Genomic DNA, 16,971 nt, shown 5'->3' with positions numbered 1-16,971 from the left:
TTCGCCGAAAACTGAAACTAACAATGGCTATGCTTGGGATTTTTTTTTCATACTGTAATTCCTGTGTGGATCTCTCTATGGTGATTTGTTTTAGGTATTACACTGGCAATGTGTCATCAGGTCACTCAGATCAGAATTCTTCCTGTATGCCATGTGTAGGTTAACTATTGTGAGAGTCTTCGTAGGTGCTGACTTGCTTTCATCTGCACGTGGTTTAGACTTTGCATGCAAAGTGTTGATGTGCAGACATGACACTCTCCTAAATTTCATAAGGATACAAATACTAAGAATACAGGCTGGATAGGAATACTATGCTTTACGACACAACACCAAGTTCAGATAAAAAACTGAATATAAGGTATTTTAGCAGTATAATACATTAGCTGTTACTATGGAAATAGATGAGAAGAAACGTGCGTAGCCCTGGCCTTGTTAATTTCCACTTGGAACTACCGTTAATTTGGCTACATTACTTATTGCAAGGATCATAATATTTGGATAGGATTTTTCATCGCCAAAACTCAAGAGAGTTAAACTGTATATACTGTTTAATAGTATTCACATCTCATCTTGAGCAAGCAGAACACAGAGGGGTTAAATTACTTTCATAGATTCGTAAAAGTGGGGGTTTCAGTGAGGTTTTTGGTTATAAAACTCTGGCAGGTTTAATGAAGTCCTCATGGAGACTTTCTTGCATAATTTGAAACCAGATAAAGTAGACAAAGTTTTCAGGTTCCGTCAAGATGTAAGGTAGTTTTCCCACAATGTAAAGTTTGTGCATTTTCTCCCCATTTTTAAGAGATTCTTGGATGACATCAACTATTTATTTAGAAACACAAAGCTAATAAGATGGACGGTTGTTATCCAAATCATCTCAAAATCCTAAAGGAATTTTCTTATGCCCAGAAGTTGCATTTTGGCTGCATAATTGATTCTTCTGCTGTCCTTCTAAATCAATAACTGTTAGCATTGTTCAGCATAATTCAAAGCATATTTAAGATATGTTGTTGGAGAAGTTTCTTCAAATTCAAGGCTAATCCAGTATAAAGGAAACCTTTGTCTATGGCTTTCAGAAACAAGACTGCTGACAGACTGAAAATAGTGACACCCTTAAGATAACAAATACCATGACAGTTACAATTGCATTAAATTTTTAAAAGCATCATTGTAAAGTTTTTAATGCATAGGCTTCAAAATCAGTGGAACCCTTAAAATTAGATGACAGCACAAAAACAAAGGAGAGAGTGTAATCAGATCAGTTCTAAAGGAAACTACATAGGATCCTAGTTTTAATGTATACAAAGTGTCTACAACAGCAGGGTGCAAAAGGCCCCACCCCACCCAAGGCAGACTGTTCTAATCCACGTTAGAGGCCCTGGATACACTCTTCTCAAATACTGCCTTAAGGTTCCCTACAAATAAATCACACTATTAAAACATTCTAACTTTTTTCCTTTCTTCCTTCCCATGTTCTTTCTCAACTTTCTTTCTTTAATGGATATTTATTTCCTGCAAACAAACTATGTGCCAAGCATGGTCTGAGGTTCTTGGGATCCAGCACTGCCTCATCCCTTGAGCCTTCTTATGCAAATACCATGGGGGCGTAGTGGTTGGCATCATTTACACTATATGTGAGTTTGTTTTTCATGTTGCTTCTCTCAACAGCAGTTAGTGGCGGTACCATGACAGTATCTTCAGGTGACTGGGATGGTTCAGGGCATGTATACACGTGTGCATGTGAGTACATGTGTGTTTTGTGTTCTAAGAGTCAAATTCATAGTCCTTTTTGAGGACTACCTTATGTGTCATGTTGGGAATTTTCTTTCTCATTCACAAGTGCCTAAAAAATCATGTCTGGTACACGGCAGTTACTCAAAAAAAAAAAAAAAAAAAGCGCCGAATGCATGGAGATTGGGCAAAATGGTCAAATCAGCAGACTTCCCCAGAGCCCTTTTTCTGTTCTAGTGATTTTCTCATTCTAAATGCCCCAACATACACATCTTCAGCTCATCACCCAGTTTCTTCCCTTACTCCAAATCATAATCTAGGCTCAGATCTTGTGCTTACCTTACATCCTAAATCCAAATAACAAAATGCAGACTGATGAGTATTGTTCCCCTCTAAAAGGCATTTGCTTCCTAACAGGGAAGGGAAGTTTAAGAGAAAGCCTTTTCCAAAACAATGGCCAGGAGTTAGGGATTGTCACTGAGCATTCCTAACTCCTGAGAGCCTTGGGGGTGAAGTTCTTGCTTTACTTTCTAGGCTCCACCGCCCAAAGCTGAATGCAGTACATCAGCCCATTTGCAACCCCGTTCTTGCAGCTAGTGGGTTTCCACTGAAAAGCATATTTATATTCGTGATCCTCGAGGTCTGATTACAACTTCAGGTTTAGTCTCTGCAACTTTGATTATACTTTTCTTTATCCTTTAATCAAGCTCAGATTGCTCCAGATGCAAAACGGAATGAGCAGAAGGTGAGGATTGTGAGTGTGCAAAGAAAAACTTAGCTTTCCAGACTTTTGGCTCCTTGTCAGAGCTATCTGTAAACATTTTTTTTTTTAAATAGTTCTTTTTTGGTACCCCACATCATCACACTGCTCCTCTCCTGTGGCCAGATCCTGCGCTATACACCATTGTTAAATACTAATAGGAAACTTAAAAGATGTTCTCTTGAGAGACAACAGGTGGCCACTGCAACCTCCAGCTCTGATTGGTGGAAAGGCCACAGGCGCCCAGTGGCCCAGAGAAAGGGCCTCCACTTCTGCGTTTCAAGAACTTACTCAATGGGGTGTTGTCCTGATAATATCTCAGCTCACTGTCAATTTGTGCAACCTGCTGGGCCATTAGGGAGCGCCGCTGGGTCGTCAACGTTAAATGGAGACTAGGGAGAGGAGACCAAAGCTTTTCGGGGGGCGGGGTACGGGGGTGGGGTGGGGATCGGAGTCAACCCAGGGACAATGTGAGCAGTTGTTTATTTCCTGAATGCACACTGCTCTCCCGTGCAGTCTCCAGACCCAACTTTTTGATAAGAGAAAAGCAAATACACAAACTTTCACCTAACTGAAGTTTATTTTTTTTCTGCTCCGTTCCAGAAAGATAATATTGAGTGAAGGTACACACACAGGTGTCACAAGCCCGATCTACTTTGGAGAACAGAAGAAATGAAAATCCATGTCATGCTTGCCTGAAAAAGCTCAGGCCTGGGCCAGCAAGGTGTGACCAGGGGACGAAACTCTTCGCGAGTGTCATAGGAAATATTTCAAAATGTCTCCATTCTGGTTAGAGTAGCTCGCAGATAACTAAACTGGGGAGGGCGCAGATCTCACGGCCTCTCCACAACGTTACCATCTAGTATAAAGCCCCTTCCCTTCCCCAAGGCTGAAGGCCAAACTCAAATTAACTCAAAGCAATAAAGCCGATGAGAAAAAAACAAATAAAAAGATGGAGCTTAAGAAAGAGAAAGGAAGAAAGAGGGGTGGATGAGTGCAGGGTGGGGAAGTTAATCAGCCAGAACCTTTTAGGAAAATAGGGACATTTTCTCTCCAAGAGCAGTGAATGATCCGCCTAGATCCAGTTACTCAAATGCCTTTCGAATACAAACAAGAGCAAAGAGAATACGACGAGAATCGACAGGAGGCTTCACCTGGAAAGCTTCAAGTCCGCCTACCTGTGAAAGGTCAGGCCCCAATATCCCTTCTGGGAAATCCCACAGGTGAACTTGGGGTCCCAGCTCCCGGCTACCGGGAGACACTCGTGCAGGTTGGCGTCTGGGTTAGGTGTGTCCACGCAGGGGACATTCGAGGGGCAAGGCAGGGTTGAGGAGAGGGGCCCGGGGACAGGCACCCACGAGGAAGGAAGGGGGGCGTGGGAAGGAAAGCGACAGGAAGGTAGCAGACGGCGTGGGGATGCCGGGGCCCGGGGAAGCGGTGGTCGCGCAGGAGTAGGGTGGGACACGCGGGACGCAGGGTCAGCGTCCGCTTCGGCCGAGGAAAGGAGGGGAGAGACGAGCGCTCCGAGGCAGCGGGGACAAAGAGAACCGGAGCGGGAAGGGGGGCGAGGTGGGGAGAAGAGGGGCCCCGGAGAGGGGGCGGCCGCCGCGCGGGTGATGGGGCCGGCGGGGCGGGGTGGGCGCGCCCGGAGGCGGTCCGGGCGGAGGAGCGCACCGGCGGGGCGGGCGGCGCGCCAGCTGCCCGCGGTGGGAGGGGCGGAGCGGCGGCGGCGCGGGGAGGGGACCGGCGGCGGAGGCAGGAGGGGGAGAAGGAGGGGTGGGGCCGGGCCCCTTGTCTCCGCCGCTCGTCTCCTCAGTCCGCCCGGGGAGGAGGAGGAGGAGCGGGGCCAGCTGCCGCCGCCTTCGCCGTCGTCCCAGCCTCGCCCAGCGCACCTGAACTCTCCGCGCCGCCCCGGGCCCCCGCGTCCCGCCCTGCGCCCCCGGCGCCCGGCCCGCGCGCAGCGCTGCCTCGGTGCCCCGGCGGGGCGCGTCCCCCGGGCCGCCTCCCGCTCTCCCGCGGCTCGCGTGGCCGCGCCTTTGTGTGCGGCGGCCGCGGCTCCCGGGCTCCGGTCGCGGCACCGCTCCGGCCGCGAGTCCCGCGCGCCGCCCCCAGGCGCCCCCGACGGTGGATCTAGCGGCGGCGAAGAGGCGGGTCCCGGCCCCGGCGAACCCCAGCCTCGGCCCCCGGCCCCGGGCCCGGCTCCGGCATGGATGTGAGGTTCTACCCCGCGGCGGCCGGGGACCCTGCCAGCCTGGACTTCGCGCAGTGCCTGGGGTACTACGGCTACAGCAAGGTGACCGGGCCGGGCCGGGCCGGGCCGGGGGGCGGCGGGGCCGGGGCCACCTCCCCATCCCGGGCGAGCCCCGCGCTCGGGCTCACCGCCTGCTGCACTTTTCTTCCGCCTCTTTCCTCCCCTGCCTACTCCTTTACCTTTGCGCCTTCGTCTCTGTCCAACTCTCTCCGATTTTTGTCCCCCAGCCTGCGTCCCCCTCGGCCCCTCTGCCCCCTCCCACCTCCCAGCCAGACTCTCCTTTACTGCCCCAAAGAAGCGAAGAGCAGCCCGAGGACTGAACGAGGGGGTCGCGTGTGATTCTTTGTTGCTTTTATTAGTAAACACGATCGCAGCTCCCCTGGAGTGAATGGGGGGGGCAACGCAGGGGTCCCTGATCTCCTGGTCCGACGATCTTGCCCTCCCCCACCCCCAGTCCTTCTTACCTCCCCCACCTACTCGCAAGCCGGCCTCCGTGCCGCTTAAGGACGGAAAGGAACAAACTTTTGAGTATGCCTTGGACAGGGAAGTGGGGGGAAGTGGTGGGACCACGCAGGTGGCCTTTGCTGCCCTTTCGCTAGGGCGTTTGGGACCTCGGAAACGGGGTCCCTGGCCCTACCTGCTTAGGTGGCTTCTCTCCTCTCATTATTTTTTGGGGGGTAAGTTTTGCATTTCGGGGATATCGGGATTAGAGACCTCCACACCACACCCTGGGGTCACCCCACCTTCTCCACCTTCCCGCGCACCAACTTCTGGGACCCAGCGTTCTAGGTGGTGAGGCGGACCTCAGAAGGGAAGCAGGCGCCGCTTGGAGCAGAGAGGCGGGTGGGAGTCGCAGGCTGCGCGGAACTCCCCCCACCCCTCGGCGTCCTCTGTCCTTCCTGAAACCCCCAGCGCCGAATTTGCCGAAAACATCACCCTGAGGGTGAGATTCGGAGAAACAGCCGGGTTCTAGAAGGCCTGTGCCTTTTGAATGTGGTTTCTTTCCCCTTCCCCCTGCTCCTCCCTCCTCCCTCCCGTTTTCTTTCAAATCGTAGTTTGTTTATGATTGCTTGGATAACAGGAGGAAAGAAGGAGCCTGCTGAAAGAAAGGTGCTAAACAAAACTAATGAATAAATAACAGGAAGAAGAGGAATTGCATCTAGAGTGAGGAACAGTTTGCTGTGCCCCGTGGCTGATGGAGGCTCGTGTTGCTTTCTATTTGTTTATACTCCGTTCCCAACTCCAGTGCTGAAGTTTGTAAAAGACCATTAGGCTCTCTCTTGCTCGCCCTCCCGTGTCATCATCGACCAGCTCCGCGTCTGGCACAGAGGGGCCTCCCAACAAGTATAGATCGAGGGGACTTTATCCCGTGTGATTTAACTCTTTGGTGGTTGGAGCGTTCCTGCTCTCCGAATTCCAAGGGCTATGCTAAGCGTTTAAAGAGAAGCCAGAAAAGGCCGATCGCTGGAGCCAGAGTTAAGGATTAGTTTGTGGCCTCTGATTTTGGATTTACTCAGGTTATTAAATGCTTTAAAAAGTCCCCCATGTATGCTCAGTCAGGGACTTAGGCAGCCTAATTAAGTATGTAGTGTTTCTGAGAATCCACCTAATTGTTCCAGTGGGGTATTATTTATCTCCTTACAACTTAGTATGTGGATGCAAGTCTTACATAAACTGGGCATGCCCTTATTTTTGGAAGCCATTACCTTGCCTAATGTAACTCCTTCTTTCTCTGATTTAAGATCGGCAACACTCGAATGACACCAAAATAGAAACCTATTGTACAAATCCAGTCACTGCAATGCGTGGCAAATCTCTGTTCACTGGAATCCCAAGGGTACTTCAAGGGACCAGAGGAAATTGGGGGTGTTTTGTGTGTGTCTCTTTTTATTTTCTGAGAAAGGCTTTTTTATTCTATTTAAGCTCAGAACATTTATTTCAGGGAGGGTATATAAAGCTTGGAAACAGACATTATTTACCGAGGTGCTTGTTCAGCTTCAGGAGTGTGGATGCAAGTTGGTTTACTGTCGTGTTTTCCTCATGCAGCTATTTGCCTGAAATAATTTGCTGTCTTGGTAATTTAGCAATCTGATCGTCATCAGTGCTCTGTGTACCCAAGTTATGAAAGTTAGACACAGCGCTTAATATTGGTAGGAGTCAAATTATACTTATTCTAAGGGATGTTTGCATTTACTTCCTTGCAGGTAAAAATATAACTGTCTTTAAACTGAGCCACAATACTATATTTTGCTACTCTTAATTTCAGAAGTGAAAAAATTTTATTTCCCATTACTTTTCTCTTAATACAGAGAATATAGTGGAAGAGGAAGTATTAATTTTATGGGTATAAAGGAGCAAGTGCTAATTAAATGTTTATAGCATTTGGTTTCACAGCTAATTTGTGTGTCTGAAGTGGTGGTGTTCAATATAGGTTTATATTGAAAATGCAAAAACTAGCACATAAAGACATGCATTTATCTTATTTGAAAATACCTAAATTATTAAGTAATCTCTAAAGATTTAACTTTTGATGACATGTATTATCTTTCTGGATGGGAAATGATGGATTTCAAAGAAAGTATGTTTCTGCCCTCTCTTGTTTTAATGACCATCTGGGAAACTTTAGAAGAAACACAGAACTCTTGGCTCTAGGCTTAACAAGTGAAAGTTAGAGCTTATCTTTAAATTTATTTACAAACCGTGAATAATAGGGTTTCATTCATTTCTGTCTTTAACAAATGACCAGAGTCCTTTGTATAAATTATATGCATGTGTATTATCTTTACATTCTGTGAGTGTATGGATCCTTTACAAAAGTCAGTGCTCATGAAAGTGTACTGTGTCTATGGAGAATGGATGAAAGAGTTTTCTGGGTTCAAAAGTCATTGCAAGTAGGAGAATAACTTCAAATAAAATATAGCCAGGATCATTAAAATCAGTTAATAATTCATGAACCAGCCACTGATGTATAAACTTAAAGTCATGACTGTTTCCTAAGGGCTAATTTCCATTTTAATTTCAAGTAAAAAGTTGACTGAACATTTATTTTTCTGGTGTGGCTAACAAATTAAACCCTGTATATTAAGAAAAAAAAAAAACCTCATTATGTTTCTCAAGTGAATTGGTGACTCTTTGACTATATATTTGTAATTTTTCTTTCCTGGGTTCAATTTGTCTTTTCACCAGTAAGACAATAATACACAGAATATCAATTCACGAATATAATTTCAGTATCCCTAATCTGAAAATCTGAAATCCAACATACTCCAAAATCCAAAACATTTATGAGCACTGACGTGACAAAGAAAATGCTCATTGGAACATTTTGGATTTCAGATTTTTGGGTTAGGGATGCTGAACTGGTAAGTATAATGCAAATATTCCAAAATCCAAAGAACCCCTAAATCTGAAACTTCTAAGCATTTCAGATAAGGGATACTCAACCTGTAACTATCAGAATTCTGCCATCCCAAAATAAGATACTGTATTTAATGTGGATGTGAGGTGAAATCATAAAGTAGGTTATTAATGAATTTGGACTAAACTCTAGTTGCTAGCTTTTTCTGCATATTTTTGGGGCTTTTTCATTTGAATTATGGCTACTGATTCCTCACTTTTACATAGATTGGTGCTATGTTGTTTTTATTCTATCAGTCCCAAACTTTGCTTTGTAATTATTATGTATATTATTTATTGATTACTCTGCTTAATTAAGACATTCTTATATTATTGCTTTGACCCTACCTCATTGGGCTTCTGCCTTGGCTAGCTTGAAGGGCAAAAGAAACTGAAGGATATTTTGTCATTTGTCTACCTTCTTGGGAATCATGGTTCAAATTGAGAACATATTGACAGGGTAATTTGATTGAAGCTCTTCTTAGATTTAGAGATTCCTACATCCTATCATGACAGGTCTTCTCGTAAGATATTGAAACCTTATTGTAAAAAAGAAGTAATGTTTTTCTAAGAACCTTAGATGAGGGATCATAAACTCAATTGTCTCTAGAAATAGCAAGTTAGCCTACATGGAGATAGGATTTGTGGCCAAGTGGAGAACATACCCCATTTAAAGGGGTAGCCTTGGTCCACATCAGTAGATTGTTGCAATGCCAACATTTGGGCCCAATATCTCCACATTTCACAGTTCTTTTCTCAAGAGAATGATAATCTGGATTTTTATGTGAATTATCATGAATTTTAAATGTTGGAATCAATTAACAAAAAATAATTAAAAATCAGTATGTGGGACCCTCAAAACATGCTTGTTTGCTGATTCTTACACTTCCTGTTGTAAATTCATATGTAGATGAGGATCCAAACATAATTTTTTAATAAGTCATTTATGGTTTATGTGCAACAATGTGGACGATTCTACTCCCACGTCCGACTATGTAGACAGTTGAATAGAATGGAGTAGAACTGGATAAAGAAATTTGTGACACCTGTAAAGAAGACTAGACTTACCACAGAATGGTTGGCTTCAGATTGGTACTCAGGGCCTTTTTAGAACCTTGGCAGCTCTAAGCACTATTGATCTGAGCTCCCCGCCACGCCCCATCAGACATTAAGATGTATCTACATCCTGCATTTAATCTAATATGATATGCCATATCCGAATTGATATGAATCAGTTGACTTACGTTTATATTTTGTAAACATTTAGCTTCACATCTATTAGTTGTAATTTTGTAGTTTTCTGGTGTTGTGTGGCCAGTTTATTTTTTCTCACATTTTAAACATTGTTGTGGGCCCATAAGAAGTTTGCAGTTCTAAGTGTGTGGATTAATGGATAAAACAGTCCCGCTGTTCCTAACTAGAGGACCACAAACTTTTCTGGGCTTTTGATGAAGACCCTGTGCTCGGTAGAGACTAGCATATAGTTAGCCAAAGAAAATGAATTTTAGTCATTTTAAATGAAGTCAGTAAATGTAAGCAGTCACAGTTTTCAAAGCATGTGTTGATATTTCAAGGAATCTCTACTTCATGTCACAAACTCAGCTAGATGTGAATCCACTTGAAGATTTGTTTAATCTGCAGAGTATTAAAAAAAAAAAACTTGGTTATCTATGTCTAAAAAGCTTTGCACGTAAATCTGGATTCCAGCTTTTCTTTAGAAATTTGGCAACACTGAACTGATATCCTTGTATGGCAACATCTGCTAGGTGTCCTTCAGATGTGCCTGTACCTCACAGTTCATCATGGTCTGCTTCACAGCCTGTCTCATATTCCGACCTTTTTAATCCTCTCAAGTCCTGGGAGGCTTCAAGTTTAAGGACTTTGATTAAGAGGAGAAGAAATTAAAGGAGAAATAAATGATTCTCAAATCCAGTAAGGTTACTGTTACTAGACAAATTGCAGATCAAGTGCACCTCATGCTGTGTAGGGTAGTAGCTGAGATGGTAAAAAGTAATTTGTGATCATTTTGTAGAGCAGCGTCTCTCAAGCTTTACCATGTACAAGAACCACTTGGGAGCTTGTTATAACACAACTTTTGGATTTTACCCTTAGAGATTCTGATTCATGGGCCTAGGGCTGGGATCCCAGGTAATGCCAAGGTTGTGGGCCTGTAGACTCCACTTTGAGTAGCACATGATGCAGAGGACCTTCTATGGTAAGGTCAAGAGTTTGCTCTTTCTAAGTTGATCAAGTAGAGTGTTTTGGGCTGCAGATAACAGAAAACTCAACAAACGGTAGCATAAACCATAAAAGACACTTGTTTACCTTCAAAGAAGTCTTTAGGTTGGTAGTGCCAGGCTGTTTTGGATGGTTCAATCACGTTTTTAAGAGACCTCCTTTGGTTTTCTTTTTATTCTGCTATGTTTGGAGGTTAAGCAGTCTTCCCATGGCCACAAGTTGACTGCTATAGCTCTGAGCATCACATCCTCACATGAAAACACATAAAATGAGAAGCAAGGTGATGGTGGTGAGAGTGGTAGAAAAAGAGTACTTTCTCTTCCTGTACATCTCTTAGCAAGAAGGAAAAGGTTTTCCAATAGACCCTCTCTTTTATCTATTGGTCAGAAATGGGTTGTGTACCAACCCTAGGCCACTCACTGGCAAAGAGGAAGATTACTGTGATCAGTTTAGACCAATCCAATATCATCCCTTGAGGCTGGGCATTGCCACATGAGCATAATTAATTAATATTATGCCCTGTTAGCAAGGAAGAAGGCTGTTGGAAAGACAGCCAACAGTGCCTGCGACTGAGTGCATTAAGAATATATATTTGTCTCAAAACTATATACATATATAGTTTTGAGACAGGGTCTTGGTGTGTCACCCAGGTTTGAGTGCAGTGACCATGGCTTACTGCACCCTTGATTTGTGGGACCATGAGAAGCTTACAGTTCTAAGTGTGTGGTCTGTAGTGATTAATGGTTAAAACAGTTCTGCTTCCCCTAACTAGAGGCCCACAAACTCTTCATTTGACCACTCCAGATGCCGGGCTGTTGATGAAGACCCAGTGCTCAGTAGAGTATAGTTAGCTAAAGAAAATTAATTTTAGTCATTTTAAATGAAGTCAGTGAATGTATGTGTTCACAGTTTTCAAAATATGTTTCAGTTTTCAAAGTATGAGACCTCCTGAGTAGCTGGGACCACAGGTGTGTGTCATCATGCTTGGCTAACTTTTTCATTTCATTTTTTTTGCAGAGATAGGGTCTTGCTATTTTGCCAGGGCTGGTCTCGAACTCCTGGCCTCCAGTGATGCTCCTGCCTTTGACCTCCCAAAGTGCTGAGATTACAGGCGTGAGCTACTGTGCTGGCCTGAAAAACTTTGAGGGTACCAGTGGCTTCGTTAGAATTGTACTTCGTGAAGATGGATCTGACCTTTTTAGTAGATTGGTGTAGGCCTTAGCAAGAGTAGGAGAGACCGAGTAGGATGCCATCACCCCATTGAGGTAAGGTATGGAAAGGATTTGAGTAAAGGAGATGTGAATTTGGATGAAAAAGAACAGAAAGCACTCAACAGAACCTCCTGACTTGGGAAGGCAGAAAGAGGAAGCAGAAATGACAGGGTGTTTGAATTTGGGGGCATGAACGAATGGTAAGACCTTGAGTGGAAGCAGAGTGGACAGAGGAGAAGCTGGTTTTGAGGAAAGATAACCAGATCAAGCTCATTTTGGATATTTCAGTGGTATATTTCCAGAGTCATGCACTGGAACTCAAGACAGAGTTCAGGGCTGAACAATCAACATTGGAGTCTTTCTGTTTGTGGTAAAGCAATGGAAATGAATTTGAGTCCTTCAAGAGGAAGGAGACAAGAAACGCAAGGACAACATCCCTGGGCCTGAGGGCTGGCTGGTATTGCCAGTTCAGCTTCCCTGTCAGTGAGGCAGTGATTTAGGAAGTAACATGTGAACCTCAGAGAATTTGGAAATCCTACTGCACCATTAAAACAATGCCATAAAAAAGGAGTGTGTATTTATGTGTGTGTTTGCATGATGAAACATCGTTTCTCTCTTAATAGTTATTTGGAAGGAAACATTCTTAAATGCTTATTAAGGGGGGATGATGTAAAATTTGCAATAACATAATTTAAAACCTTATTAGGCATTTATGGATGAAAACTTTTTTTTTGGTTAAGAGGTACAATTTCAAATTGGATTTTGTGAAGTGTTAATGGTGTCATAACTATCTTAGAGAATTTGTTTTGAGTATGGTTAATGAGAAAGGAAAGGATTTTTGTTAAGGATGCTTACAAATTCAAATATATTTTGAAGGTGGATTTAATGCTCTAGAAAAAAAACCCTGTTTAAAAATATAAGGAGTAGAGGCTTTTATTTAAGGTCTGCATGAGCTTCTCACAGGTTTAATCATCTCCCTTTGAGGTAGATCGTTTTATTTTCTTTGTTTCCTAGATTTGTATCCTTAATCTCTTCCTCAGGGAGGCCATGTTCTCTTAAATATGTTCCATGCTTGTGTAAAACACGCCAGCCCCTGGAAAATGGCCCTTCTTGTATGATTAACATTCTATCTTTAATCTTAATTCAATTTTGCTTTGTTTATAAAAGAAGAGTTTGAAGATAGACAAATGGGCTAATATGAAGACACATTTGAGTTTTTACTGTAAATACGTATTTGAATGATACAGGCTCATTCGTTTGGGGGAGTGAGGTTTTAAGCTGGGTCCTTGTCCAAATGTTGCAGATTTAATGTAGCTTTATCTACATTGACTAAATTGTTTATGCAGAAGAATTATGTCAAAGATGGTGATGAGAGTGAGTTTTAAAATTCAATTTATTTTAAATGGATGTAGTATAACTGTACCATATTGTGAGATTTTTTTCCAGCAATTTCTACAGCTAATTTGTAATGAGCAAGGGATTTACTGTAGAATAATAAAAATTCTACAGCTTCTTTAAAAAATCTCCTAGGTGTTGGAAGTAGAAGTTCAAAATGCTGACCTGACTAGAAAACTTTTATGAAATATGTATGATTGGTTGGAAGTTGATCTTCTTGCAAAAGGGGATGAGCTAAATCTAGAAATATTGAACAGTTAAAAAACATACTCAGTAGATCCATGGTACTGCTCATTGATGCCAACTTATGTTTAATGGGAGACGCAACCCTTATTATTTGACTTATTTAAAAATTCTAATAAAACAGTTTAATGGAAAAGTGGTTAAAACAATTGTATTAGTAAAAATGCTTCGGTTGCAAGTGAGAAAAAGACTTCAGACAAACTGAGTTAAATAGAAAAGGGATTGTGAGTTTTGTTTCAGGCATAGCTGGGTCTAGAGTCTCAAGGGATGCTATCAGACTTTCTTATATTAGTTCTGCTTTCATCTGTTTGTTTTTTTTTTTTTTTTTATCAGCCAGGCTGTACTCAAGTGGTGGGAAGATGTCCAGCAGCAGCTCCAAGTTACATTCTCACAGCTCAGCATCCTCATGAGGGAGAGATTCTTTCTTGCTCGTTTCAGCAAATTTTCTGGATCAAGTCTCATTGGATAGACTTGGGTCCCATGCCCAGACTTATAGCCACATAGGCATGCCAGTGGGGGAGTTGGACACCGTCATCTTCTTGGATGCCACAGGAGTAAGGAGTAGGGAGCAGTGATTCTTCTAAGGAATAACAAAGTGCTGATGTCACAATGAGAGAATGTGCGTATAGGATAGGAAAGCAAAGTCCATTGAAACTGCTAAGTGAAGTGAAGCTTGATGATTTTGAAGATTTCTGAGGATTGCCATTGCATATGTTTATTATAATTCTTTGTGGAAGCCAAATTAGCCTGTGCTTATGTAATGCAGATATAATCATTGTTCATATTAGGAATGTACTTCTTTTTGGGACTGAGATTGGGTGTGGTCTGCCTTCAAGAGACCTACAGTTTGGCTGGGGTGCAGGTGTATATATATGTATTCATGAGATATGTGTTCGTGTCAATATGTGTATATACGAGAGATGTTGCAGACTAAAGCCCATGGTGGTGTAAAGTGCTTACAAGCAGAGTGGATTAGGATAAAGATCAGGAAAGGATGGTATGGTCAGGAAAAAGCTTATGGGTTATCATGCTTGGAATGGAAAGTAGGAAAAATAGGATTTTGGAGAAGGGAGAGTGGGAGAGGGAATTCCAGGCAAGGTGCTGTGTGAGCATAAGGGGTCTATGCATGATGGTCCCCTGGAATATTCTATGGAAATGAGATTTCCTCTTTTCCTGGTGAGAGATGTGGTTGGTTGAGAACAAATTGTGAAGACACTAGAATGTCCGGTGAAAGATCCTAGGTTGTATTTGAGTAGGTACTAGTAAACTATGTGTGTGTATGTGTGTGTTGGTACATTTGTATATATATGTGTTTACATGCATGTACATGTGTATAGGTAGAGGATGATATTTTGATGTGGGGCTAATGAGAAGATATTTTCAAGACAGTGTCTGAGTATGTTTGAAGAAGAGATTAGAGATAGAGAGTTAGAGAACTATTGAGTGATGGATTGGGTTATTGGTTGCTGTTGGAACGAAGACTGTAGATAAAAGAGAGCCCTTAAATGAAGCATTGGTGATCATTTCTTTGCAATAGTAGGAAAGAAAGAGAAGATGATTGAAGATTCATATATAGCTATGTATATATGTACACGTGTATATATACATATATATGTACACACACACACACACACACACACACACACACACACACACACACACACCCCACTGCACTCCAGCCTGGAAAACACAGCAAGACGCTGACTCTTAATAGCAAAGAGGTTATATTAGGGTTCAACTTACACGTAACAGAAAAAAACTTGATGAAGTAGACATTCATTTCTTTTCTTTTTTTTTTTTTGACATTCATTTCTTGTTTTCCTAACCAAATCTAGGGGGAAGTAGTCCAAGGCTATTATGGGGGCTTCTTAAACACTGAAGAGCCAAGCTGCCTCTAGCTATTCTCTGACCTTTGTCCTTATGGCTCAAGGTTGACCTCTAGTCAACCTCCATGGTCCAATCAGCAAGAAGGAGGAAGGGGTTTGAAGGGGATCAAGGGTAAACGGAGGTTTCCAGAAGCTGTCACATGTCACTTTGCTTATATCTCACCGGCTAGCCTGCATTATATGGCCACCCCTGGGTACGCAAGGAATGTAGTTGATATTGTGGCTGGCCATGTGCCCAGTGAAATACCCAATTACTGTGGAAGAAGGAGTGAGTGGAGAGGAAGGGATACCAGGTAGTTCAGTAGGTGTGTTGTGTGTAAGTGAGCGATGGGCGAGGTCTGAGAAACTAAGTTTGAGATTTTATGTATACATTGTAGTGTTCTTGTTTTTCCTAAACTTCAAAGTTTTGGTTTTCATGTGTTTCTTGGAGGATCCTCTTTTGGTGAGAGAGATACACTGTGATAAGATTTGTGTCTTTTCAGGCCTTTCTTCAGTTTTGGGATTTTATTTTGGGCACACTTAAAATACCCAGTGATTTATGTTCTTCTTTGCAAGAACCACACATCATTATGTCCTAATTTTAATTGATTACCTGTATTTCAGGCCCAAATTTCTCTTTTCAGAATTTTTCTTCAGTTTTGTAGCGCCATTCCTCAAGTCCCAACTTTTGGTGACACTTTTGAGCATTAGTTAATCTTTAGTTGACATTTTAAAAACCAGTTTTTTTTAAAACAATTGATGTTTTTCCTTTTTGATCAAGCCTAGCTTATTTCTCACTCCTTACATCCATACATTCACTGAGAGTCTTGTTCCCACAGTCCAATCCACTGCCCTTTTTCATTAACTCTTGACTTTTTTTTTTTTTTTGAGTCAGGATCTTGCTGTGTTGCCCAGGCTGAAGTGCAGTGGTGTGATCATAGTCACTGCAGCCTCAAACTCCTGGGCTCAAGAAATCCTCCTACTTTAGCTTCCTGAGTAGCTGGGATTGCAAATGCACACCCTATGCCCAGCTAAGGTTTAATTTTTTTGTAGAGACAGACCTCACTATGTTGGCCAGACTGGTCTCAAACTCCTGTCCTCAAGTGATCCTCTTGCCTTGGTCCCCTCAAAGTGTTAGAATTATAGATGTGAGCCACTGCACCTGGCCAGCCTTTGACTCTTTCACCTTGACGATGAGGACATGTCAGCTATGTTTGCCACTACCCAAGCTCCTCTGTCCCCTTTTCTTTGCTGTTGTATTTTTTTGTGTCAGCCTTCGAGTCTAATTTCTCAGCTTTGGGATAAACTGTGTCAATTTTCTTTGCTAAAAATTAATGCTGCCTGACTGTCCCTTGTCCTTTGCTGCCAAATTCTTTTTATATGTTTATTCTGTTGGGCATTGCCCACAGTGGATATTCCAAGTCTTTCCTGTTCTTTTCCAGTCCCAGTCAAACCAAATCTCATTTTTAGATGGGACCTCTAATCTTTTACTTTATGAAGAATTTGATATTATCTGCCTCAGATCTCTCATTTGTTATCCTCCCCCATTTAGGGACAGTTCTTTCTTTCTTCTAGGTCCAGGGAGAGCAGCTTCTACTCTGGGATAAATCCTTCCAACAATCCTTCCTGCCTGTTGAATATTCTCGGTTCTGCAGACAGCTCCCATCTTTCCTGTCTCTTACCCTTCTACCTTCAAATGTGCCAGATGTCTTCTGACTTCCACTATAGATTTTTCAGTCTTCACTTTGAGTGCTACCTCACTTGTAACAACTTATGCTATCTTCTCATTTGCGTCCATATCATTATATGCTTCATATTTTTATTTACCTCTTTCTTCCTCTTAAATAATGTGAAATTAAGACTACTGCAAATGGAAAACCTGAC

The 16,971-nt window shown here is 42.7% G+C and overlaps 1 protein-coding gene across 4 annotated transcripts in view; it reads left to right on the top strand.

Annotated features, from left to right (window-relative positions):
• The first annotated feature begins 4,273 nt into the window (after positions 1-4,273).
• Positions 4,274-16,971, top strand: part of TOX3 (TOX high mobility group box family member 3) — a 105,777-nt gene continuing 93,079 nt past the window's right edge. For 3 of the 4 annotated variants that reach the window (XM_032255717.1, XM_032255719.1, XM_032255716.1), the window contains exon 1: positions 4,534-4,781. In XM_032255717.1, the coding sequence (XP_032111608.1) occupies positions 4,695-4,781 (87 nt within the window). In that variant the 5' untranslated portion in view covers positions 4,534-4,694. Of the gene's footprint in view, positions 4,782-16,971 lie in introns of all 4 variants that reach the window. The other variant, XM_032255718.1, reaches the window with a different exon arrangement.

The sequence above is a fragment of the Sapajus apella genome, unplaced genomic scaffold (assembly GCF_009761245.1).
Source record: "Sapajus apella isolate SASKATOON/1434 unplaced genomic scaffold, GSC_monkey_1.0 scaffold90, whole genome shotgun sequence".
Taxonomy (NCBI): domain Eukaryota; kingdom Metazoa; phylum Chordata; class Mammalia; order Primates; family Cebidae; genus Sapajus; species Sapajus apella.
The sequence above is the reverse complement of the archived record's forward strand: the minus strand, read 5'-3'. Positions and strand labels throughout refer to the sequence as shown.